The 25954-nt window shown below is 42.6% G+C and overlaps 1 protein-coding gene and 1 long non-coding RNA gene across 3 annotated transcripts in view; one reads left to right on the top strand and one right to left on the bottom strand.

Moving 5' to 3' along the window:
- EPB41L4A (erythrocyte membrane protein band 4.1 like 4A) overlaps positions 1 to 25954 on the top strand; it is a 370057-nt gene that overhangs the window by 263380 nt on the left and 80723 nt on the right. For both annotated transcript variants that reach the window (XM_077290345.1, XM_077290336.1), the window contains 2 exons: positions 528 to 615; positions 23150 to 23238. In XM_077290345.1, the coding sequence (XP_077146460.1) occupies positions 528 to 615; positions 23150 to 23238 (177 nt within the window). The remainder of the gene's footprint in view (positions 1 to 527; positions 616 to 23149; positions 23239 to 25954) is intronic.
- The window catches only part of LOC143808086 (uncharacterized), a 67428-nt gene that overhangs the window by 8962 nt on the left and 32512 nt on the right, over positions 1 to 25954 (bottom strand). The window lies entirely within an intron of this gene.

The following is a 25954-nucleotide window of genomic DNA, read 5'->3' as shown; positions in this document are numbered from 1 at the left end:
CCTGGTCTTACATTAATTTGTTAAAGGGGTATTCCGGGCCTGGGACACAGTCTGCCGTCACTCTGTGACTGCAGACAGCCGAATTGTGACCACATGCAGTGCAGTATTCCCATTGCGAGCGTGTGGTCACATGACTGCCTTTGTGGGATTTGCTGCTTGCAGTCACATGCCAACTAGACTCATCTGGCTTCTCTTCATTCACTTACATTGAGAGAAGCTGAACATGTCTAGTTGTTCTGAAATCAACATCCTCAAACCGATTTTTGAGACTTTAGAATAAAAGCAGTGGCGAGTCCCACGGTATATAATCGTGCAGTGTACGGTTCTTGTAGGAACACGCATAGTAGGAGGCATCTTATGAAAGAAAAATGAGTTTCATATTCTTTTGAGAGATCTACAGCCCTACTGGATACAAAGCTAAGCTTGAGATTCTCATCATCTTGATGACATTTCAGATTGATGATCATCTGCAAATGAAAACATTTTTACTAATGATATTTGTTTTCTTTAACTTTCTTTTTCTATAGGAGTCAGGTCCCTGCTGTAGCGGAATCTAATTATTTGTCGGTGGCCAAATCTCTTGAAATGTATGGAGTTGACCTGCACCCCGTCTATGTAAGTGGAAATAAAACGAAAATTCTATACTTTTTACATCTGCATAATGAAGATGGCGGGCATAGAAACTAGAGATGAGCGAATCGGCTGGCAGGAATGTGGGAGCTGTGAGGACCACCTCCTAGCCGCCAGCATCTCTTGCTCCTCTTTAGATTAGCTAGAACATCATTGCAGTGAGTGACGCGCCAGGCCGTCTAATCAAAGAGGATCCAGGGACGCCGGCACATTAGAGGCAATTCTCAAATAAATTGTATACTCCATGGCCGCCCATAAATCTTCTAATTAGAGAGAGAATATTTAAGATGTGATCCCTTAATTGTTAGTCCTCATTTTTCCTTCTCCCCCTTCTACAAATGTTATACTCCGTTATTCTAGAACTGCTCTGAAAATGAAAACTGTCCTCTCTGCAATGTTGGGATTTGGCTTTAGGATGGGTTAGGGAACTGAAGTTCAGATATTTTGTCTAAACTTTATACTATGGAATTATTATGTTAATCATGTTATTTGAAAGATGGAAATATTAGTTTTTCAATTAAAATGATTTGATTTAAAAACATTTTGAAATAAAAAACGTTTTTGTTTTTTTTTTAACTTGAAAAAGACACTGTTACGGCATAGAAACGCACTGTCCACCAAGAGAATCCTTCATCTACTATTTTTGTAGCAAGTTCTTTAACCAGTGCTTCCAGCCATGCAGTTGATTTTAGTGTTGTTTTTTTTTTTTTTAAATGAAGGGTGCATATACACATTTGGACCATGGCTATTAAATATGAAATTACATGTCCGTGTTTCCAGCACGTGTTATACATGTTTTTTTACGGACCCCACACGTATCCATTATAACCTATGGTGCTATGCACATATCCATGTTTTTGTATGGACTGTGTGTACATGTAAAATGCACAGACATGTTAATTTTTTTTTACAGCACTGATGACATGGGCCAATACAAGTCTATGGGTCCATGAGAAACACATAGAGTACATGGATGGTATCTGTGTGCTTTCTATGTGTTGTCCATATTTAACTTTGCAAAGTATCGGAGAAGGTTTCTAATGTATTTCTTTTTTATCCATCCGAGAAAAACACAAATGACACACTAATGGTATAACCGGACACACGAGAGGCACACTGATGGAAAACACTGACACCGGTACCGGTCTCCTCATATGTGTTTTATATGAAGGCCTAAGTTGGTCAAGTTTGATGGACATGTCCCTTTTACAAACATTTTGCCTCTATATAATATGTAACATGTGAGGACCAGCCTATCAGAAGATGCAAACACATGGTCATGGCTTTTTACAGGGCTGTGCATTACAGTAGTGGTGTCATGATATGAGGAAGGGATGAGGTGCAGTTTGTTAGGACCAAAGTACCTTAGCATCAGCAAGTAGTAACCTACAGTATTGGTATTGTCAGACACTTTCTCTTGCACATTGTGTAGTAATGTGACAGCTTTTATAAGTGGCCTCTGCAGATGCTTCATTCTATCTTGGATGCCATGAAGAGCCGAGAGTAATCAAGTGCAGAGTGGGGTCAATGACTCGGGTTTCTTTAGGCGAAATTCATATGTAATGAACTTGTATGACCCTTGTTGACTTCAAGGGGTTTTCCCACCAGCAAATGCTGATTTTAATCAATAGATCTTGGAATAATAATAATTTCCACAATTGAATGTGTTTAAAAATGTTCCCGTGCTGAGATAATCTTATAAATGTACTCCTGTTGTATACTGTGTAATGGTCGTGTCTGACCGTACAGGGACATGGTCTGATTATTATTATTTATTTATATAGCACCATTAATTCCATGGTGCTGTACATGAGAAAGGGTTACGTACAGAGTTATAGATATAGTTTACAGTAAACAAATTTACAATGACAGACTGGTACATAGGGGAGAGGACCCTGTCCTTGCGGACTTACATTCTATGGGATAATGGGGAAGAGACAGAAGGTCGGGGGTGCGGCAGCTCTGGTGGTGGTGAGGCGGCAGCTCTGGTGGTGGTGAGGCGGCAGCTCGGGTGGTGTGAGGCGGCAGAATGGTTCGTGCAGGCTGTAGGCTTTCCTGAAGAGATGGGTTTTCAGGTTCCGTCTGAAGGATCCGAGGGTGGTGGATAATCGGACGTGTTGAGGCATGGAATTCCAGAGGATGGAGATATTCGGGAGAAATCTTGGAGGCGGTTGTGTGAGGAACAAATAAGTGTGGAGGAGAGTAGGAGGTGTTTGGAGGATCGAAGATTACATGAGGGAAGATATTGGGAGATTAGTTCAGAGATATAGGGAGGAGACAGGTTGTGGATGGCTTTGTAGATCAGTGTTAGTAGTTTGATCTGGATTTGTTGGGGAATTGGGAGCCAGTGGAGGGATTTGCAGAGGGGAGAATCAGGGGAGTAGTGAGGAGAAAAGTGGATTAGCCAGTCAGCAGAGTTGAGGACAGACTGGAGCGGTGCAAGAGAGTTAGCGGGGAGGTCACAGAGGAGGGTGTTGCAGTAATCGAGGCGGGAGATGATGAGGACATGCACAAGAGTTTTGGTAGATTGTGGGCTGAGGAAGGGACGGATTCTGGCAATATTTTTGAGTTGGAAGCGACAGGAGGTGGAAAGAGTTTGGACTTGCGGTTTGAAGGACAGGGCAGAGTCGAGAGTTACCCCGAGGCAGCGGATTTCAGATGCGGGAGACATCGTGATGCCGTATACCATAATAGATAGATCAGGTAGGAGGGATACACGAGAGGGGGGAAAGATGATGAGTTCAGTTTTGTCTACATTGAGCTTTAGGAAGCGAGAGGTGTAGAAGGAGGATATGGCTGACAGACACTGCGGGATTCTGGACAACAGAGAGGTGACATCTGGGCCAGAGAGGTAGATCTGAGTGTCGTCCGCATACAGGTGGTACTGGAAGCCATGGAACTTTGAGTTGTCCTAGGCCAAGGGTATAGATGGAAAAAAGTAGGGGCCCTAGGACAGAGCCTTGAGGGACTCCAACAGAGAGAGGGCGGGATGAGGAGGTAGTGTGGGAGTGGAAAACGCTACATATGCAGTCCGAAAGGTATGATCTAGGACAGGGCAAGGTCTTTGATGCTAAGGGAAGAAATAATCTGTACTGTGTCGAAGGCAGAGGACAGGTCGAGAAGGAGGAGGATGGAGAACTGTCTGTTAGCTTTGGCTGTGAGTAAGTCATTAGTAATTTTTGTCAGGGCAGTTTCGGTGGAGTGGTGGGGGTGGAAGCCAGATTGGAGGTTGCCAAAGAGAGAGTTAGATGAGAGGTGGTTTTGTGTGCGGTTGGGGAGAAAAAAGTATACAGACATTACAAAATTGAGTCACAGATAATTATTTCTTATAGATAAAACATTGTTTATTAACAAGCAGGGAAATATCTTACCTCACAGAGAGAATCATCTGCGATATCGTGTTGTAATGTCTGTATACTCTGTTGTTTCCCTCCCTCCTCAGGAGCTGTGGTATGGTCAGATCATGTCCCTGTACGATCAGACACAGCCATTACGCAGTAAATGACAGGGACACATTTATAAGATGATCTTAGCACAGGAACATTTTATTTAATCATGTCACGGAATGTAATGACCCAACAGGGGGTCCGACAGCGGACGGAACAACACATACTCAACGGGATGGAAATGTTGGGAGGAAGGACCTACCGGTAGGGAATGACACCTCTGAAGCTCCAACCTGAGCCTGTCCCTGCACTCCTCTAATGCCCTAAGCGGGTTCTCCCTCCCCGACACCGTCGGGAACCTCATCCCTTGCTGTCACCTCGCATTGCACTGGCTAGTGCACTGGCCAGCAAGGGCAGTAACCTCACCATTGCAGATGGTACAACACTGGGGACAGTGACAAACACGAGACAGACAAGGAAAAAAACACCAAACTTAGCTTAACAACTTTCTCTGCTGCGAAGCACCGCACCGCATAAGAAAGGCACCCTGACCAACTCCAGGAAACCAGCTGATTCACCACTACAGCCAGAGAGCTCCTTTCTCCAGACTTAGAGCAATCTATGTTGACCATCACCAAGCTGATGCATCAGGTGACCATTTAAAGGATGGTGGGAGTGGTCACCACCCACATCAGCTGACCCAGCAACTCTGCAATTGCAGTACACTGCCAACAAGGGAAACTGACATTAACCCCTCATGGCCTGAAAGGGAAAAAAAGCTACATTTAAATCATAGTGGAACCAGAGCTGCCACGCATCCAAAAATGGATCATGACTAGTGATGAGCGAATATACTCATTACTCGTGATTTCTCGAGCACGCTCGGGGGTCCTCCGAGTATTTTGTAGTGCTCGGAGTTTTAGTTTTTAGCGCCGCAGCTGAATTATTTACATCTGTTAGCCAGCATAAGTACATGTGGGGATTCCCTAGCAACCAAGCAGCCCGAATGGTAAACTTATCATTCATTCTCTGATCTGAAATACCCTGCATGTCTATTGCTCCAGTCCCTGGCAGCAAGCAGCCCGAATGGTATCTGAGTCATTCTATCATCGGCATTGAATTCTGCATGTTTCTAGATTTGTTAGCCATCTCAGTAAGCAATTGTTTTTGTTTTTAGATATTTAACTCACTTCTGCTTGTCCTCATGCGGAGAGATCACATAACTGTTTCAAAGCGGTTTATGATCCATGTAGTCTCTTTCAGTTGTGCCCTTTGGAATTCTCGCTCTGTGTGTAATAAACTCTCCTTTATCCATGACTTTTACTTTCCAATTCTCTTAATCTTCTGGCTCTTACTGAAACCTGGATCCAGCAGTCAGACACCATCGCTGTTGCTGCTCTTTACTATGGTGGTCTACACGTTTCTCATACCCCAAGATTGGACAACAGAGCAGGTGGAGGCGTTGATCTGCTCCTTTCACCCAAATGTACCTTCCAAGTTATCCCCCAAGTACTCTCACTTGTCTTCCCTTCCTTTGAGGTCCATGCTGTCAGACTCTACATCCCCTTCTCCATGCAAGTGGCGGTGGTGTATCGTCCTCCTGGCCCCTCTCATCAGTTCCTGGATCACTTTGCCACCTGGCTTCCACACTTTCTCTCCTGTGACATCCCCACCCTCATCATGGGTGATTTTAACATCCCCATTGCTTCTCCCCTCTCCCCATCTGCTTCTCACCTTTTATCTCTAACATCCTCTTTCGGTCTCTCGCAGCATACTAACTCTCCAACGCATGAAGATGGAAACTCCCTCAACTTGGTCTTCTCCCGGCTTTGCTCAGTGGACGATTTCACAAACTCCCCTCTCCCGCTCTCTGACCACAACCTTCTTTTATTCTCTATCAAGAACTGCCATTCCACTCAGGTCACCTCCACTTTCCACACTTATAGAAACATACAGGCTATTAACACCCAGAAACTTATGAAGAACTTGCAGTCATCATTGGCCCCTATCTCCTCCATCTCATGTCCTGATTCTGCTCTGAAGCATTACAATGAAACCCTGCAAAGTGCCCTGGATGAAGCTGCACCTCCAGACCCCAACTGCAGTTTATATCTTTTCAGGGTGCAGTTGGGCCCAGATGGCTCTGTAAACTGTGGCCTCTGTTCACACAGGATGCATTCTAGTTAGCACTGGGCAGCCCGCCTGATCTAAGAGTGTGGGCGTCATTAATAGGCTGTGAGCCAGATGCTCTGCATTTTCTGTGTGAACATTGCCGCATACAGACTGTATTATTTTGCTGCACTGGTGTTACAAACGGCCAATCAGCTGATTGTAGGCTGGCTGTCTCATTGGTATTACTGCACCTGTGTAGCCGCCATCTTTAAATGGGTCCACTGCGCCCTGTTAGTGCATTTGTTTTGAGGTCTGGGCAGGTAAGGAAACTAGTGTGAATTGAAAAGCCGTATGTTCAACCCGACTTACCCCGAACACTGCATGGGACTTCAGCAGAAGGTCCGTGTTCGGCATTCAGACTCAAGCAGGAGTCTCTGGTAGGAACTCAGAACATTTCTGTACAGCTCGCCCATCTCTATTCATTAGTATATAGAGAGGGTTTACGGGTATATAAAGGGTATAATATGTCTAATATATGTGTAATATACGGTACTTGTATTTGGAAATTTTTAGAGAAGTTTGTCAGGCTGACTGTTTCACATAAAACATAATCAAGCAAAATTACTGCATCTATATTTTTTACCCAACTTCTGAAGAGAACAGAAGAATGGAAAGAAGAAAGCCTTTATTTTAGATTGATAAGTGTTAGAAGTGCTAAATTAGTCTCTATTCTCTGAAAAAATGATATTTCTTCTTTCCAAGTCATTTTCTTTGTTGTGTATCTATCCGCCTAGAACGACTATTTTGAGCTTCTACTTAAAAACAAATAGGAAAAAAACATAAGTAATTGAACCTAAACCAGAGAACTATTATCTCTTTGCCATGTATAAATGGAAGGAATAAAATTAGTAATAATTATGCAAATATTTATTTTCACTAGAACATACTGTTTTGGGAATATAAAACTATTCCTCAGATTTATTATTAACTTTAAAGGGGTTTTCCTTTTTTTATTTATTTATATTTTTAATAAATCCTCATGGCCATGTTGAAAATAATAAAATGTATCTGTTGCTTACGCCCCAGGGCAAGCGCTGTGTCTCCACCACTGCTTCATTGATTGTGTATAGGCTGGAGCATTGACACCATGAAGCCGTTCACTGGGCTTAGCGAATTTGCCTATGTGAATTGATTAAGACGCTGAGCCAAGTGATTGGCTGCAGCGCTGTAGAGGTGAAGTCACTGCTGCTACAACCTGTACACAATCACTGTAGCAGTGACAGAGACACTGTGCTGGACCTCGGAAGAGTCAGTACCAGCTGATTTTATTATTTTCTGCATGGCCATGTGGATTTTTTTAGAAATTTTAACCTAAAATTGCACAGTTTAAAAAGAGGTTCCATAAAGTTTCCCAGTGTTTTGCTCTTTGTTTTGCCAATTCAGTTTAATAAAACCAGCTATGAGCACGCTTTTAGACTTGTGTATCAAGGGCATATAAAAAATATAAAACAATTTTAAAGGGAACCTGTCAGCAGGATTGTGCACAGTAACCTACACATAGTGTCAGGTCTGCACCGTTATACTGATTACAATGGTACCGTGGTTGATGAAATCCTTTTTTTCTAGTTCTTGTGTAATCTTTATTTTCATTTTTGTGTTAATGAGATTCTCGTGCCCTAAGGCGGGGTTGGGGTATGTGGTGCTCTGATTAGATATTCATAATGCAGCCTGCTGCTGACAGGTCACTGATTCCTCACTGACCTGCCCGCTAGTTTACATAATGAATATACTAATGTGTGTATTTGAAAAAACATGTCACTTCATCAAAAAGTGCGCAGGCGCACTATCACTTGTCAGTTAGTGCCTATTATATTGCTGTGCTGTAAAGAAAAAAATCACCATCAAAATGGCGCCGTGCTGCGTCTGTGCATTAGCATCTATCGCATATTGCCATGCCAAGCTGCCATGAATGAGAATGAATGAATCAGATGGAGTCTGATAGCATAAAATGACTGCTGAAACATAAGCTTGATACATCCTTGGCGAGGCCAAACAGTGCAATGCTCCTCTGACTCCTGTAAGGGAATGTGCACATGTTGCGGTACCATCGCTGGGCAACATTGAGTTTCAGCTCCCTCCAAAGATTTTCTATTCAGTTCAGGTCTGGAGACTGAGTAGGCCATTCCAGGACCTTTAAATGCTACTTACAGAGCCACTCCTTAGTATCCCTGGATCTGAGGTTCAAGTCATTGTCATGCTGGAAGACCCAGACACGACCCAGCTTCAATACTGTTACTGTAGGAAGGAGGTTATTGGCCAAAATCTCATGATGAATGACCCCATCCATCCTCCCTTGAATTCATTGCAGTCATCCTGTCCCCTTTGCAGAAAAGCACCCCCAAAGTATGATATTTCCCCCATTATGCTTCATGGTTGGGATGATGTTCTTGGGGTTGTACTCATCCTTCATTCAAATACGGCAAATAGAGTTGATACCAAAAATGTGAATTTTGGTCTCATCTGACCACATGACCTTCTCCCATGCCTCCTCAGGATCACCCAATTGGTCATTGGAGCTCTTCAAACGGGCCTGGACATGTGCTGGCATGAGCAGGAGGACCTTGGGTGCCCTGCAGGATTTTAATCCATGTCAGCGCAGTGTATTAACAGTAATGTTTGAGACTGTGGTCCCAGCTCTCTTCAGGTAATTGACCCGGTCCTCCCATGTATTTCTGGGCTGGTTCATGACCTTTCTTAGAATCATCCTTACCGTACAAGGTGAGATCTGGCATGGAGCCCCAGACTGAGGAAGGTTGACAGTCATCTTGTGTTTCTTCCATTTTCTAATAATTGTGCCAACAGTTGTCTTCTCACCAGGTTGCTTGCCTATTGTCCTGTAGCCCATTCCAGCCTCGTGCAGGTCTACAATTTTGACCCTGGTGTCCTTAGACAGCTCTTTATTCTTGGCCATGGTGGAGAGGTTGGAGTGTGATTGATTGAGTGTGTGGACATGTGTCTTTTATACAGCTAATGAGTTCAAACTGGTGCAGTTAATAGAGGTAATAAATGCAGAGTAGGAGGGCTTCTTAAAGAAAAACTAACAAACTAACAGGTCTATGAGAGTCAGAATTCTTACTGGTTGGTAGGTGATCAAATCTTATTATTAAATGCAAAATTATTTAATGCAGTTAGTTATTAGTTTAGTTATTTAAAAATCTTACAATGTGACTTTCTGGATTTTGTTAAATATTCTGTCTCCCAAGTGTACCTACAATAAAAATTACACACCTCACCATTCTTTAGGCCATGTTCACACAGTGCGTTTTTTACCGCGGAATCGCGGCGGTTTTGCCGCTGCGGTTCCGCAGCTGTTTTCCATGCAGGGTACAGTACACTGTACCCTATGGAAAACAGGACACACTGTGCACATGGTCCGGAAATTTTAAAAAAAAAGCCGTGCTGAATAGCTCCCGGAAAAAAGAAGGAGCATGTCAATTCTTCTTCCTGAACCGCAGCGGTTCTGCACCCATAGACCTCCATTGTGAGGTCAAAATCGCAGTAAAACCCGCAGATCAAAAATATATCTGCGGGTTTTACTGCGGTTTGTTGTGCAGAACCGCTGCAGCCGGAAGTGCGGGGAAGCCGGCGGAAGTGCGGGGCCGGAAGTGCGTGGGCGGAGAGACATGGAGGCATACCGGCGCATGGGGATCGTGTCGGCCGTTTGATTGATTTGGTATGTGTGTCTGTGTGTGTGTGTATGTGTGTGTGTGTGTCTGTGTGTGTGTGTGTATGCGTGTGTGTGTGCGTGTCCCCATGCGACGCTAGTGCCTCCATTGTGCTAAGTCGCCGTATGGACTACTACTCCCATCCGGTATTAGGATGGGAGAGTTGTCCCTGTGTCCGGCGACTTAGCACAATGGTAAAGTTACACCAAACACCTACACACAATACACATACATGACACACAGTACATACAACACATAACACAGAGTATATACTCACCAACAGCACACTTGTAGGCGAAGCCCTCGATCCTCCAGGAAAAAATCCCAAAATAATAAACCAAATCCATACTCCCTGTCCGCAGAATCCATAAAACGAGTGTCCCACGCCGATCGGCTGCTCTCCGGCGATACACTGCCAGGAGCGAAGCTCCTGGCAGTGTATCGCGTACTGTCCCGGAGCTCAATGACTCCGGCGTCTCGGTTAACAGCAGTACAGCTGCGTTGAACTTTCCCACGCAGCACTGCCGTTAAGCGAGAGTGCCGGGGTCAATGACCGCCGGTAAACTCGCTCGCGCATGCGCAGTGACACACCGACAGGAACTATGGCTCCTGTCAGTGTGTTGCTGCATCCGTGGAGAGCAGACATATCTCTGGATGTGTCTGTTCTCCATGGAAAATCTTCGTGGGATACGTGGCACTTAAATACGTGGCACTTAAATACGTGACACGTGTCACTTATACGTGATACGTGTCACTTAAATACGTGACACGTGTCACTTATACGTGATACGTGTCACTTAAATACATGATACGTGTCACTTAAATACGTGGCACGTGGCACTTAAATACGTGGCACTGAAATACGTGATACGTGGCACGTGGCACTGAAATACGTGGCACGTGGCACTGAAATACGTGGCACGTGGCACTTAAATACGTGGCACGTGGCACTGAAATACGTGGCACGTGGCACTGAAATACGTGGCACTTAAATATGTGGCACGTGGCACTAAAATACGTGGCACGTGGCACTGAAATACGTGGCACGTGGCACTGAAATACGTGGCACGTGGCACTTAAATATGTGGCACGTGGCACTAAAATACGTGGCACGTGGCACTTAAATACGTGGCACGTGGCACTGAGATACGTGGCACGTGGCACTGAAATACGTGGCACGTGGCACTGAAATACGTGGCACGTGGCACTTAAATACGTGGCACGTGGCACTGAAATACGTGGCACGTGGCACTTAAATACGTGGCACGTGGCACTTAAATATGTGGCACGTGGCACTTAAATACGTGGCACGTGGCACTACAATACGTGGCACGTGGCACTTAAATACGTGGCACGTGGCACTGAGATACGTGGCACGTGGCACTTAAATACGTGGCACGTGGCACTAAAATACGTGGCACGTGGCACTTAAATACGTGGCACGTGGCACTGAGATACGTGGCACGTGGCACTGGCACGTGGCACTGAGATACGTGGCACGTGGCACTGAAATATGTGGCACGTGGCACTTAAATACGTGGCACGTGGCACTGAAATACGTGGCACTTAGGCTATGTTCACATTTGCGTTGTGCGCCGCAGCGTCGGCGCCGCAACACACAACGCAAAGTAAAACGCAGCAAAACGCATGCACAACGCTGCGTTTTGCGCCGCATGCGTCCTTTTTTTGATTGATTTTGGACGCAGCAAAAATGCAACTTGCTGCGTCCTCTGCGCCCGGATGCGTGCGCTGCAGTGACGCATGCGGCGCAAAACGCGGAGCGCTGTCATTCAAAACACGTCCACTCATTTTGGTGTTTAGTCCCAAAATGGAGGATGGAAGAAGAAAAGGGTTGGACAAGGAAATGACATCATTTCTTTTTTTTTTTTCCCCCACTGCAGTTAAAGCTTTATTTGTGTCAAACACAGACAATTTGCAGAGAAAACTGCATAAAAAAACGCACAAAAAACCGCACTAAAAACGCACCAAAAACGCACCAAAAACGCACAAAAAACGCACAAAAAACGCACCTGCGTTTTCTGCAGAGACCTGCAGATTCAGTCAGGAAAAAAAAAGGATGGAAATCCTGAACGTGTGAACATAGCCTTAGAGTGGGAAAACTTACAAAACCGTCAGTGTATCAAATACTTATTTTCCCTACTGTATGTATACAGTCTTTAATTGTAAAATAAAGGCATTAGTGGCATTTAAGACACTTACTCTGAGCTGTAAAATGATAATTACAGTCATAATAATCTGTGTAAAATACGCCAGTTCAAACAAATCAAGAACGCATAAAAAAAAATTTGCAGATGGATAAAAGTGCCTTATTTTTATGGCCTGTCCATAAATTTTTGTGTGGTTGGCAATCCTGTCATTGATCCCTTACCGTTTAACCCTTAAAATGACGCAATCTATAGTAACTGTTTCATCTATATGGTTGACAGAGAGTGAAGGCTTCCTCTCCTCTGTACTTTAATTCATTGGCCTCCTGTGATGCGATCCCTGGATGTTGATGAATACCCAATGTTTTACAACTGCCTATGGGTCAGCAGAATATGGAAGCCCTTTTAATGCCCTGCTATAGCAGCAGGGTCTATTAACCTGACTGACAGATCTAATTCAGTGCAATACAGAAGTACCTCAGTGTACTGTACCAGTGATCAAACTGATAAATGATCAAGTCTCACAGTGGGACTAAGCAAAAAAAACATAAAACAAGCCAACGTCAAAAAAATAAAACAATTGTGGCTTCATTTAACACAGCAAAAGATGTATTTCTTAAATTAAGAGAGTTTATTGTTCAAAAGTAATAAGACATAAAAAATATTCATAATTGATATCCCTGCATCCTTAACCACCTGAACTATAAGTTTATCATGTTGTTTATTCCGCCTGGTGAACATTTGGAAATAACTTAAAAAAAAAAAAAACTGCCAGAATTAGTTGTTTTTGTTTGTGTCCCAAAAACTGTAATGAAAAACTGATCAAAGCAGCAAAACGTTTCCCAATGTAGTGACAATAAAAACTATAACTTATCCTGCCAATAAAAACAAGCCAAAGCACTGCTCCATTAATGAGAAAATTAAAAAGGTAAAACGAACCTGTCATCAGGATTTTGCTAAGTAAGTGACAGGCTTTGTCAGGGTGGCGCTGTTACATTGATTAAAATGATACCTTGGTTGATGAAATCTGTCTTGTGGTTGTTGATTAAATCTGTGTGTGCAGTTATGAGTTAATGAGAATCTCATGCTCTGGGGCGGGACTGTGGGCGGCATTTTTGGTGCTCTGGCCTCATCATCATTCTGGCTTAAATGTCATGTCACCGAACCTGCTTCCTATTTTAAATACTGTGCTTGTGCAGTTAATATTGTTGTCTTTTAACCCCTTTCTGACTTCGGACGTACTATCCCGTCAAGGTGGGGTGGGCCCGTATGACCACCGACGGGATAGTACGTCCAGCGCGATCGGCCGCGCTCACGGGGGGAGCGCGGCCGGGTGTCAGCTGATTATCACACCTGACATCCGGCACTATGTGCCAGGAGCAGTCACGGACCGCCCCTGGCACATTAACCCCCGGCACACTGCGATCAAACATGATCGCAGTGTTCCGGCGGTATAGGGAAGTATCTCGCAGGGAGGGGGCTCCCTGCGTGCTTCCCTGAGACCCTTGGAGCAACGCGATGTGATTGCGTTGCTCCGAGCGTCTCTTACCTCCTATCCCTGCAGGCCCCGGATCCAGAATGGCCGCGGGGCTGCATCCGGGTCTTGCAGGGACTACTTCCGGGTCCAGTGCAGGCGCCGGGAAACCTGCAGCCCTGTAAGTCAGATCGCTGATCTGACAGAGTGCTGTGCAAACTGTCAGATCAGCGATCTGTGATGTCCCCCCCGGGACAATGTAAAAAAGTTAAAAAAAAAAAATTCCACATGTGTAAAAAATATAAAAAATAATAAAAAAAAATTCCTAAATAAAGAAAAAAAAATATTATTCCCATAAATACATTTCTTTATCTAAATAAAAAAAAACAATAAAAGTACACATATTTAGTATCGCCGTGTCCGTAACGACCCAACCTATAAAATTGTCCCACTAGTTAACCCCTTCAGTGAACACCGTAAGAAAAAAAAAAAACGAGGCACAAAACAACGCTTTATTATCATACCGCTGAACAAAAAGTGGAATAACACGCGATCAAAAAGACAGATATAAATAACCATGGTACCGCTGAAAACGTCATCTTGTCCCGCAAAAAATGAGCCGCCATACAGCATCATAAGCAAAAAAATTAAAAAGTTATAGTCCTCAGAATAAAGCGATACCAAAATAATTCTTTTTTCTATAAAATAGCTTTTATCGTATAAAAGCGCCAAAACATTAAAAAAATATAAATGAGATATCGCTGTAATCGTACTGACCCGAAGAATAAAACTGCTTTATCAATTTTACCAAACGTGGAACGGTATAACGCCTCCCCCAAAAGAAATTCATGAATAGCTGGTTTTTGGTCATTCTGCCTCACAAAAATCGGAATAAAAAGCGATCAAAAACTGTCACGTGTCCGAAAATGTTACCAATAAAAACGTCAACTCGTCCCGCAAAAAGCAAGACCTCACATGACTCTGTGGACCAAAATGTGGAAAAATTATAGGTCTCAAAATGTATAAATGTATAAAAAGCGTCTTTTAGTGTGTGACAGCTGCCAATCATAAAAATCCACTATAAAAAACGCTATATAAGTAAATCAAACCCCCCTTCATCACCCCCTTAGTTAGGGAAAAATAATAAAATTAAAAAAATGTATTTATTTCCATTTTCCCATTAGGGCTAGGGCTAGGGTTAGGGCTAGGGTTAGGGTTAGGGCTAGGGTTAGGGCTAGGGTTAGGGCTGGGGTTAGGATTGGGGCTAGGGTTGGGGCTAAAGCTAGGGTTAGGGTTGACGCTAAAGTTAGGGTTAGGGTTGGGGCTAAATTTAGGATTAGGGTTGGGGCTAAAGTTAGGGTTAGGATTTGGATTACATTTACGGTTGGGATTAGGGTTGGGATTAGAGTTAGGGGTGTGTCAGGGTTAGGGGTGTGGTTAGGGTTACCTTTGGGATTAGGGTTAGGGGTGTGTTTGGATTAGGGTTTCAGGTAAAATTGGGGAGTTTCCACTGTTCAGGCACATCAGGGGCTCTCCAAACGCGACATGGCGTCCGATCTCAATTCCAGCCAATTCTGTGTTGAAAAAGTAAAACCGTGCTCCTTCCCTTCCGAGCTCTCCTGTGCGCCCAAACAGGGGTTTACCCCAACATATGGGGTATCAGCGTACTCGGGACAAATTGGACAACAACTTTTGGGGTCCAATTTATCTTGTTATCCTTGGGAAAATAAAAATTTGGGGGGCTAAAAATAATTTTTGTGGGAAAAAAAGATTTTTTATTTTCATGGCTCTGCGTTGTAAACTGTAGTGAAACACTTGGGGGTTCAAAGTTCTCACAACACATCTAGATAAGTTCCTTGGGAGGTCTAGTTTCCAATATGGGGTCACTTATGGGGGGTTTCTACTGTTTGGGTACATCAGGGGCTCTGCAAATGCAACGTGACGCCTGCAGTCCAATCCATGTAAGTCTGCATTCCAAATGGCGCTCCTTCCCTTCCGAGCTCTGCCATGCGCCCAAACAGTGGTTCCCCCCCCACATACGGGGTATCAGCGTACTCAGGACAAATTGGACAACAACTATTGGAGTACAATTTCTCCTGTTACCCTTGTGAAAATACAAAACTGGGGGCTAAAAAATCATTTTTGTGAAAAAAAATAAAAAATTATTTTCACGGCTCTGCGTTATAAACTGTAGTGAAACACTTGGGGGTTCAAAGCTCTCAAAACACATCTAGATAAGTTCCTTAGGGGGTCTACTTTCCAAAATGGTGTCACTTGTGGGGGGTTTTAATGTTTAGGCACATCAGGGGCTCTCCAAACGCGACATGGTGTCCCATCTCAATTCCAGTCAATTTTGCATTGAAAAGTCAAACGGCGCTCCTTCCCTTCCGAGCTCTGCTTTGCGCCCAAACAGTGGTTTACCCCACATATGGGGTATCGTCGTACTCAGGACAAATTGCACAACAACTTTTGTGGTCTAATTTCTTCTCTTACCCTTGGGAAAATAAAAAATTGGGGGCGAAAAGATCATTTTTGTGAACAAATATGATTTTTTATTTTTACGGCTCTGCATTATAAACTTCTGTGAAGCACTTGTTGGGTCAAAGTGCTCACTACACATCTAGATAAGTTCCTTAAGGGGTCTACTTTCCAAAATGGTGTCACTTGTGGGGGGTTTCAATGTTTACGCACATCAGGGGCTCCCCAAACGCAACATGGCGTCCCATCTGAATTCCAGTCAATTTTGCATTGAAAAGTCAAAGGCCACCCTTCCCTTCCGAGCTCTGCCATGCGCCCAAACAGTGGTTTACCCCCACATATGGGGTATCAGCGTACTCAGGACAAATTGTACAACAACTTTTGGGGTCCATTTTCTCCTGTTACCCTTGGTAAAATAAAACAAATTGGAGCTGAGATAAATTTTGTGTGAAAAAAAGTTAAATGTTCATTTTTATTTAAACATTCCAAAAATTCCTGTGAAACACCTGAAGGGTTAATAAACTTCTTGAATGTGGTTTTGAGCACCTTGAGGGGTGCAGTTTTTAGAATGGTGTCACACTTGGGTATTTTCTATCATATAGACCCCTCAAAATGACTTCAAATGAGATGTGGTCCCTAAAAAAAAATGGTGTTGTAAAAATGTGAAATTGCTGGTCAACTTTTAACCCTTATAACTCCCTAACAAAAAAAAATTTTGGTTCCAAAATTGTGCTGATGTAAAGTAGACATGTGGGAAATGTTACTTATTAAGTATTTTGCATGACATATCTCTGTGATTTAAGGGCATAAAAATTGAAAGTTGGAAAATTGCGAAATTTTCAAAATTTCTGCCAAATTTCCATTTTTTTCACAAATAAACGCAGGTAATATCAAATAAATTTTACCACTATCATGAAGTACAATATGTCACGAGAAAACATTGTCAGAATCACCGGGATCCGTTGAAGCGTTCCAGAGTTATAACCTCATAAAGGGACAGTGGTCAGAATTGTAAAAATTGGCCTGGTCATTAACGTGCAAACCACCCTTGGGGGTAAAGGGGTTAAAAATAAATTAACTCCAGCAAAATGGCTGCAGCGCATGTTTGCCTAAAGATGCTACTGCGCTTGCATCATCACCATTTTGATGGAGCCAATTTTTTTTTTTTTTGCTACAACAAAATGAAGCTGGCGGCACATGCGAAGTAGCATCTATCTTCAAGCAATGCTCTCAATCTGCACAAGTGCAGCCCACCAGTCGAATATGGCTCCAGCACAATGGTGGCGGCAGATGGGCCATAGCATTTATAGGCAAAATGATAGATGCTACTGCAGAGGTGTCAAACTGTATTCCTCGAGGGCCGCCAACAGGTCATGTTTTCAGGATTTCCTTAGCATTCCACAAGGTGCTGGAATCATTCTGTGCAGGTGATTAAATTATCACCTGTGCAATACAAGGAAATCCTGAAAACATGACCTGTTGGCGGCCCTCGAGGACTGCAGTTTGACACCTCTGTGCTACTGTGCATGCTCCACTGCCAGCGCCATTTTGCTGGAGGCCAGAGCAGGAAAAAAAGTCTCCCACAGTCCTGCCCGGAGCATGAGCATCTCATTACCTCAAAACTTCTAATACTTATTGCACAAGAACAAGACGGATTTCTTCAACCCAGGTATTATTTTAATCAGTGTAACAGCGCCAAGCTGACAATGCCTGTAGCTTACTTAGCAAAATCCTGATGACCGGTTCGCTTTAGGTCTCTTTACAATATGACAACACATTAAAAGGGTTGTCCACTACTTGAACAACCCCTTCTTGATCTGAGTGTTTGCCCCCCGTGAAAATAAAAAGACTAATATCCGTCTCCTGTGTGGGCGCTGTTCCATGGATGTCGACACCCGCGTTCCTGGGGCTCCCGTGCGATTGTTACATCACGTGAGCCCTACACCCAATCGGCACTGGCCTCACTGATCCTGCAACTGTGCCGGCACGGGAGGTGAGTATGAGTGTTTTTATTTCCATGGGGGCAAACATTCAGTTCAAGCAGGGGTTGTCCTCGTAGTGGACATCTACAAAATTAACAGGATATTTATTCTACACAGTGAACACCAAAAAAATAAAAAGCTTCAATTTGTGTTGCAACAAATAAGTGTTCACACAAGTTGTATAATGTAGCAGCATATAACTTTTTTTCTAATAACATCCAATTTAAAAAAAAAAAGGTTTAATAGAATATAAGGAAATTATACATACTGTATTCTGTATTCCCATGTCTGTAATAATGACCCATATTATAAAATAAGCATGCTATTTATCTTGACTACTGAACACCATTAAAAAAAAAGCAAGTGGCCAGAATTTATCTCCAATAACAGAAAAATAAAAAAAATGATAGCTTTCAAAATATGGTTTCACGTATATTATTGCCCATATTGTCATTCTTAGACAGTCTGTATTCCACATGTTTTACTTTTTTTTTTTTTTACTTCCATATGTGATCCGTATTTCCGTTTGGTACAGCTGAATGGTGCCTATTTTATACATGAGCAATGAAATAAATAATAAAGGTCATATACAGTTATCCATGTGGTAATTTCCTGAGGAAGAAGTAACTATATACTTCAAAACGTGTAGAATAAGCCACCATCCTTCATTTATTACATCTGGATTGATGTCTTATTCAGCAGCAAGATGTTTTCTCTTGTGATGCCATCTTAAAAATGTTCCTCAGGAGTGGGACAGACACTTCTGCTGCTCAAGGCAATGTCTTCAAAATGAACCTCAAAGTCTGCAGCAGTCATAGTTACATTGGCTTGGTGAGGTCTTATGCCATTTGGACGTGTTGCCATACAGATTATTTTCCTCAATAAACCAATAAACAGTAAAGCACCTAAGAGGCAACCATCTCAGTATTTCCCCTACAAATAGGACTATTGTTCCATAAGTGGCTTAACCCCTTAATGGCCAGGGTTATTTCAGTTTTTGATTTTGTTTTTTTTCGCTCCCCTTCTTCCAGAGCCATAACTTTTTTTTATTTTTCTGTCAAAATGGCCATATGAAGGCTTGCTTGTTTGCAGTTCAAGCTTAGCGCCGAAGCCCGCACCAAATAGGGGGAATTCCGACGTGGGCATACTATTACGCCCAACGTTGAAAAGGGGTTAAAGGGCATGGTGGCATTTTTAAGCTTGTGGAAGCACTAAAATGTTATTCTAGCCCAGGGGTCCCCAACCTGCAGCTCAAGAGCCACATGTGACTCACAGGCCCGTGATGTTTGGCTCATGGCAGTCTGCCAGCTAGGTACATCAGCATTAGGTGTAGCAAACAGCTATTAAGAGCAGATGTCTAGATGGTGACTTTTATGTGTAGACCTCCACAGAAGAGCAGATCTGAATGGGGGTAAGAGAAGAAACCCTGGACCTTGGCATACTGCCTGGGTGTGATTTCAGTGGAAAAGCTTTGGCTGCCAGCATACCGCTAATGAGGGCTCCGGTTGTCCCAACTAGGAGTGTGGCAGGACCTTCCCACCCACTCTCAGAGCTGAATGTGGCTATGAACCCTATTTATAGCAAAATGTGGCTCTCAAGGTGAGAAAGGTTGGGGATCTCTGCTCTAGCCCATAGGCAGACAGAGATGTGTAACTAAACTTCAAACTTTAATAGTTTATTTTTATTTATTATTATTATTTTGAAGCCCATTAAATATTCTGTAGATTAGTGGTGGTGAAAGTGAAAAAAGAATCCAGCTCAGAAAAAATGTATAAAATCAAAAATTCTTTATTCCAAATTATTTTTAAAAAGAGAGGAAACACTGCATGTCAAAAATCAGTAATATCCAAAAAATGGAAGGACAACCATGATACAGCTGAACGCGTTTCGAACACTGAATGTTCTTAGTCCACAGGACTTGCTGTGGACTAAGAACATTCAGTGTTCGAAACGCGTTCAGCTGTATCATGGTTGTCCTTCCATTTTTTGGATATTACTGATTTTTGACATGCAGTGTTTCCTCTCTTTTTAAAAATAATTTGGAATAAAGAATTTTTGATTTTATACATTTTTCTGAGCTGGATTCTTTTTTCACTTTCATCGTTCCCAGAGAGCTTTGGCAGAAGCCCTTTCCGTGCTCGGACTGATTATAACTCATGGAGATCATTCAAGAAGGGTGAGCTGAAATTTTGTATGTGTTTTTCCAAGATTAGTGGTGGTCCAGCTCCTGACCAGTGGATTGCTCAAATCACAAGCACTGAGCTTCTATAAGAGCACACACAGTAGTGTTTGGGCTCATAAACTTTCTATTGTGCGCTGTCACTGCTGTGCACATACTTATGCAGACGCTGAGCACTTTTCCAAAATGATTTGAGGACTCAGTGGAGTGATCTACAGAATGTTAAAGGAGTTCCAAATTATCAGAAGTCTAATAAAAGTTTAGTTACACTTTAAGATGCATTAATAAAATCTTACTCGAGTATACTTTCAATTAAGGCTGGCCCATAAAATACTAGTTTTAATAAATTACCCCTATATTTTCCTTGAAGAAATTGAAACTGTGATGGCACCCTAGGGGGCACTTGCTGCACCTACTTGTTCCAGCTCTGATATATTTTCCAATGTTGACTCACATTTTGTAATACAAAAATCCCAAAGTAGTTTATATCACAGAAAGGTAGAGATGGCTACATCCTCTGCCAGATTAGTTGACTTTAGTACTTGATCTCGCCATTTTCTGCAAAGTCTATATAAACTGTTAATTGGCTGTAATGTGCCCTTGCTGAGTATAATAAAGCAGAATAAATGTATTTGCCATATTCAGTTACAGGCGTAAAGGTTTAACAATGTAAATGTTTCCGTTCCATTAGCCCTATCTGAGGGAATTGGCCTTATTACCAGCCTTATAGTTTTTATGTGTTTGAAATGAGAATTCATATTTTATTCTACATTGAGCAGAGTATAAATCCTAATATATATTTATGTAGATTTTTGTTATACGTACATTGTTCAGTATGAAATATGGGAAGCATTTGTTACTATCATAAAATGCATTATAATAATATAGAGGCTTAAATTTTGTAATAAGGCAAAATATAATGATGTCCCCAACAAAATGATGTGTCCTATATGTTATACGCTGGGCCTCATTTATCGAAAACAGAAAATCTAGCCTTTTTGCTTATTTTTGGGGCTATTGGTCTGTCATCTATGTGTATTATAATCATGTCTTAATTATAATCTTCTCTTATAGTCACACTGACTTACAATGGGTCCAGTAGGATTCTTTTTTGTCATTATAACTAGATAATATAAAAATGTAGAAATCTAATAATTACAGAAAAACAAATGGTGTGCCACACATTTTTAAAACCTAAACCTAAGACTTTATTTACACATCAGTAATTTTGATCAGTATCTGTATGCCATAACCAGGACTTTCTACAAAACACAGAACAGGTGTCCACCTTTCAATTATAGTTTTTCTCTGAAAGTCTCACTCCTGGTTTTGGCATACAAACACTAATGCAAAATACTGAGCGAATACTGACTTGTGAATAAGCCTTAAAAGTACATTTCTATTAATAAATCTTTAAAAACTAATAATATTTATGATTAAGTAATGGTAAATTTCCCTACTATTCACCCTATACTTAGGGTTCTGTTTGTGTTAAATTCACATTTAGCAGGATGCAGCAGCCCTCCACTGATAAAGGCAAGGGGCAGCACAGATGCAAACTACTGATAAAAACAGCCACCCACACCAGTCAGACATTGCAAGGGCTGGCTGCCTAGTAGAAAAAAAGCACATTGATATAGCTTGCATAGGACCGGGACGTCATTAATAGGCTGCACACCAGACACTGTGCATCACAATTACCTGTGTGACTGGCGTCCTATGCAAGTTATATCAATGTGCATTTTTTCTACTAGGCAGCCAGCCCCCCCAATGTCTGTCTGGTGTGGGGGTGGCTATTTTTATCACTAATTTGCACCTGTGCTGCCCCTTGCCTTTATTAGTGGATTCCTGCTGCATCCTGCTAGATGTGCATTTGTCATCAGACAGGGTTTTGGGAAGGCCGTATCTCATGGTATGTATTTTTTCTGAGTTTTTTCTATGTTAGCCATTTTCTGTTTGTGTTACTCACTTGCTATAACAATTAGTTTGAGCATCCTAGTGCCTGATTGGAAACTCAAACGAGTCATCATCTGCTGGCTGAATCTGCTGTCATTCCCCTTTCCGCCCTGAAACAAACTGTCATCGGGAGGGGAAGGAGGGTCTGGAACACCCCTACACTCCCCTTTCTTCGTTTGCCGCCCTGAAACCGAGCATCAGAGGGCGGTACTTGCACTCCCAGCCCATGAAACGCTACGTCTACACTGAGATTCATTTAATTAGCTGGACAGTGTATTCTCTTCAGCACTAATCACTTCCCTCTTCTTCACGCTAGCGACGCATGTGCAGTACAAAATACACAGCCCAACCTATAAAACTGATGTCAGTGATGATGTCTCATTTCATTGGCCAAGAGAAGAAATGTGTTACTGCCTCCTGATGACGCTTGGTTTCAGGGCGGCAAACAGAGCCAGAGGAGCACTGGGATGTGCCTCCCTCCCAATGACTCTTCGTTTCAGGGCAGAAAGGGGAGTGACGGCAGTTTCAGCCAGCAGATGACTGTTTATTTGAGTATCCCATCATGCACTGGGATTCTCAAATCATCATAGGAAGTGGGTAATATAAACAAAACCCTAAGTTGAAAACAGAGTGAAGGGTAGTGATTTTTACCATGACTTAAATTACTAAAATTATTCATTTTTAAAGATTTATTAATTCATTGAAATTTACTTTTGGGTTTCGGGCTATCCCTTTGAGGAAGAAATCCATAATACTTCCACTTTTTGTGCCTATTACAGACACAACACCCAGATCTCCCGCAGTTCATCAGAATCCGATTTTAAGAACCATCAATTTTTAACTCCTGCTCTTATGACTCTTTTGGATGCTGGTTGTGGCGACTGGAACACGAAAGCAGAAACAAATTGCATGTATGAAGGCGGTTGGAAAGGGACCTAAAATACATAAATGGTGCGACAAGTGTTTTTGATGGAGCTCATGTAAAGCCTCTGTCTTCTGTACAACCGTCATAGTAATAGAGACATTTCTCAATACTTTGTGCTTTATTATTTTTTTTTATAGGGGGAAAACAACTCTGAATACTTTTTAGGTCTCACCCCCATAGGGCTGGTTGTATACAAGAATAAGAAGCAAGTGGGAAAATACTTTTGGTAAGTTTTTGTTTTACGAACATTAGATGATTGATCAAGTTTTTTTATTTACTTTGGTGTTTTGAAAGGGTTAGAAGACTTCAAATGTTGTCACTGATTAAATTCTATGAAGTTGTGGAGGTATCTGATAGATGTACAGTCATGTGAAAAACTAAGTACACCCTGTTTGAATTCTATTTTACATATCAGCACTACTGGAAACAGACAGAACGGCCCCTGTGCAGGAGCAGTACCTGTGCTCTTTACAGTCCAATAGTTAATGCCCAATTCTACCTTCTTACCTCTCGAGACCCTGTGCGATTTGCACAAATAATATGTTAAAGGGAATCTGTCACCCCAAAAATCGTATATGAGCTAAGGCCACCGCCATCAGGGGCTTATCTCTAGCATTCTGTAATGCTGTAGATAAGCCCCCGATGTAACCTGAAAGATAAGAAAAACAGATTATATTATACTCACCCAGGGGCGGTCCCGCTGCGGTCCGGTCCGATGGGCGTCGCGGTCCGGGCCCAGCGCCTCCCATCTTCATACGATGACGTCCTATTCTTGTCTTCCTGCCACGGCTCCGGCGTAGGTGTACTTTGCCCTGTTGAGGACAGATCAAAGTACTGCAGTGCGCAGGCTCCGGGAAAGGTCAGAGAGGCCCAGCACCTGCGCACTGCAGTACTTTGCTCTGTCCTCAACAGGGCAGACAAAGTACGCCGGAGCCGTGGCAGGAAGACAAGAATAGGATGTCATCGTATGAAGATGGGAGGCACCGGACCGCAGCGGGACCGCCCCTGGGTGAGTATAATATAACCTGTTTTTCTTACCTTTCAGGTTACATCGGGGGCTTATCTACAGCATTACAGAATGCTGTAGATAAGCCCCTGATGCCGGTGGCCGCAGCTTATATACGATTTTTGGGGTGACAGATTCCCTTTAACCCCATGGACATAATTAAAAAACATCTGGCCATTAGAAGGTCTTAAATTTAAGCAAATACAATCACAGCGTCATTATTTTTCTTAATAAAATCAAGACCAGAATAAGAAGTACTGTATGAAAGAGGTATTCCCATCTCCAAGATCCTATCCCAATAGTATCCATGGACCACTCATACAGTGACAGTTAGTTAGCTGTTAATGGTCGTAACCATGGATACCTAAGCTACTACTGCAATGACCTGCACATGGGGTAAGAGACAGAGCGAATCAGAAGAACTATACTACATTTCTAATCGAAGGTATTTGCTATTATTATTGTAAGTACACCTACTACATATTGGGATAGGATCTTGGAGGTGAGAATACTCCTTCAAAGCGAATCTGTCAGCAAGGTTTTGCCCAGTAATCTACAGACAGTGTCAGGTTGACGACATTATACTGATTAAAGTGATAACTTGGTTGATTAAATCTGTCTTGTGGTTGTTGTTTAATCTGTATTTGTAGTTTTGAGTTAATTAGATTCTGGTGCTTCGTGGCGGCCTGTGGGAGGGGGGCTTTATGTGGTGCTCTGCTTAGATATTCACCTGTATGGGCTTATGACAGGTCACTGATCCTTCAGTGACTTGCCCCCTATTTTACATACTGCATGTACTATGGTGGGTTTAGAAAAAAAAAAGAAGTACATTGAGGAAAATGGCGCAGGCGGCTGCGCTTGCGCAGTATCATGTATAGCATTCTGCCTATAATATTGCCGTGTAAAAAATTTTTTTACCTTCATCAAAATGGTGCCGGTATGGCGCATGCCCAGTAGCGTCTATCTGATAGCCGATAGCGTTCCGATATATGCTACTGCGCAAGCGTCGCCACCACCATTTTACTGCAGCCAATTTTTTTTGTCTCTAGCAAAATGGCAGCTTCAACACCATTTTACGGCACCCCCCACCCCCAATTTTTCTCTAACAAAATGGTGCTGGTGGCTGCTTGTGCGCAGTAGCATCTATCGCGTTCCGGCAACGTTTTGCTGGAGACAAAAAAAATAAGGAAGTAAATGCTAATGTGCATGCCCCCCCGCTGGCACAATTTTGATCAAGGTAATTTTTTTTTTTACCCGGTAATATTGAAGGCATAAAGATACAAATGGTACTGTGCTTGAATCACTTTGCTAAATGTATTTTTTTTTCTAAACCCACCATAGTATATGCAGTAGGTAAAATAGGGCAGGTCACTGAGCGAACAGTGACCTATCATAAGCCCAGAAGGATGCATATGTAAGCCCAGAAGGATGCATATGTAAGCAGGGCACCACATGAAGACCCCCCACAGGCCGCCCCAGAGCACGAGAATCTCATTAACTGAAAACTACAAATAGCGATTAAACAACAACCACAAGACGGATTTCATCAACCAAGGTATCATTGTAATCAGTATAACGGCGCCAACCTGATACTGTGTGTAGGTTACTGTGCACAATCCTGCTGACGGGTTCACAATAACACAATAACTAGACTAGACTAGTCTTTTTCTGGCGGATCATGCATCCATTTATCAGTACTTTGATACTTTGTGCTTCCCACAGTTTTGGCAAAATGAATCTGGTAACAGGTTTTCTTTTAAGATCCCGCATCAGCTTTTCAATTGGGTTGCGGTCTGGACTTTGTCCTGCTGCATGACCCAGTTTCAGCCAAGCCTTAGATTTTGATTCGACCTAACAACAATACTACCATACTTTAGCATACAGAGGAGTTCATGGTTGACTCAATGCAAGGAGCTTAGGTCCTGTGGCTGCAAAC

This window comes from Ranitomeya variabilis, chromosome 1, assembly GCF_051348905.1.
Source record: "Ranitomeya variabilis isolate aRanVar5 chromosome 1, aRanVar5.hap1, whole genome shotgun sequence".
In the NCBI taxonomy this organism is placed as follows: Eukaryota; Metazoa; Chordata; class Amphibia; order Anura; family Dendrobatidae; genus Ranitomeya; species Ranitomeya variabilis.
This window is presented reverse-complemented; position numbering and strand designations above follow the sequence as displayed.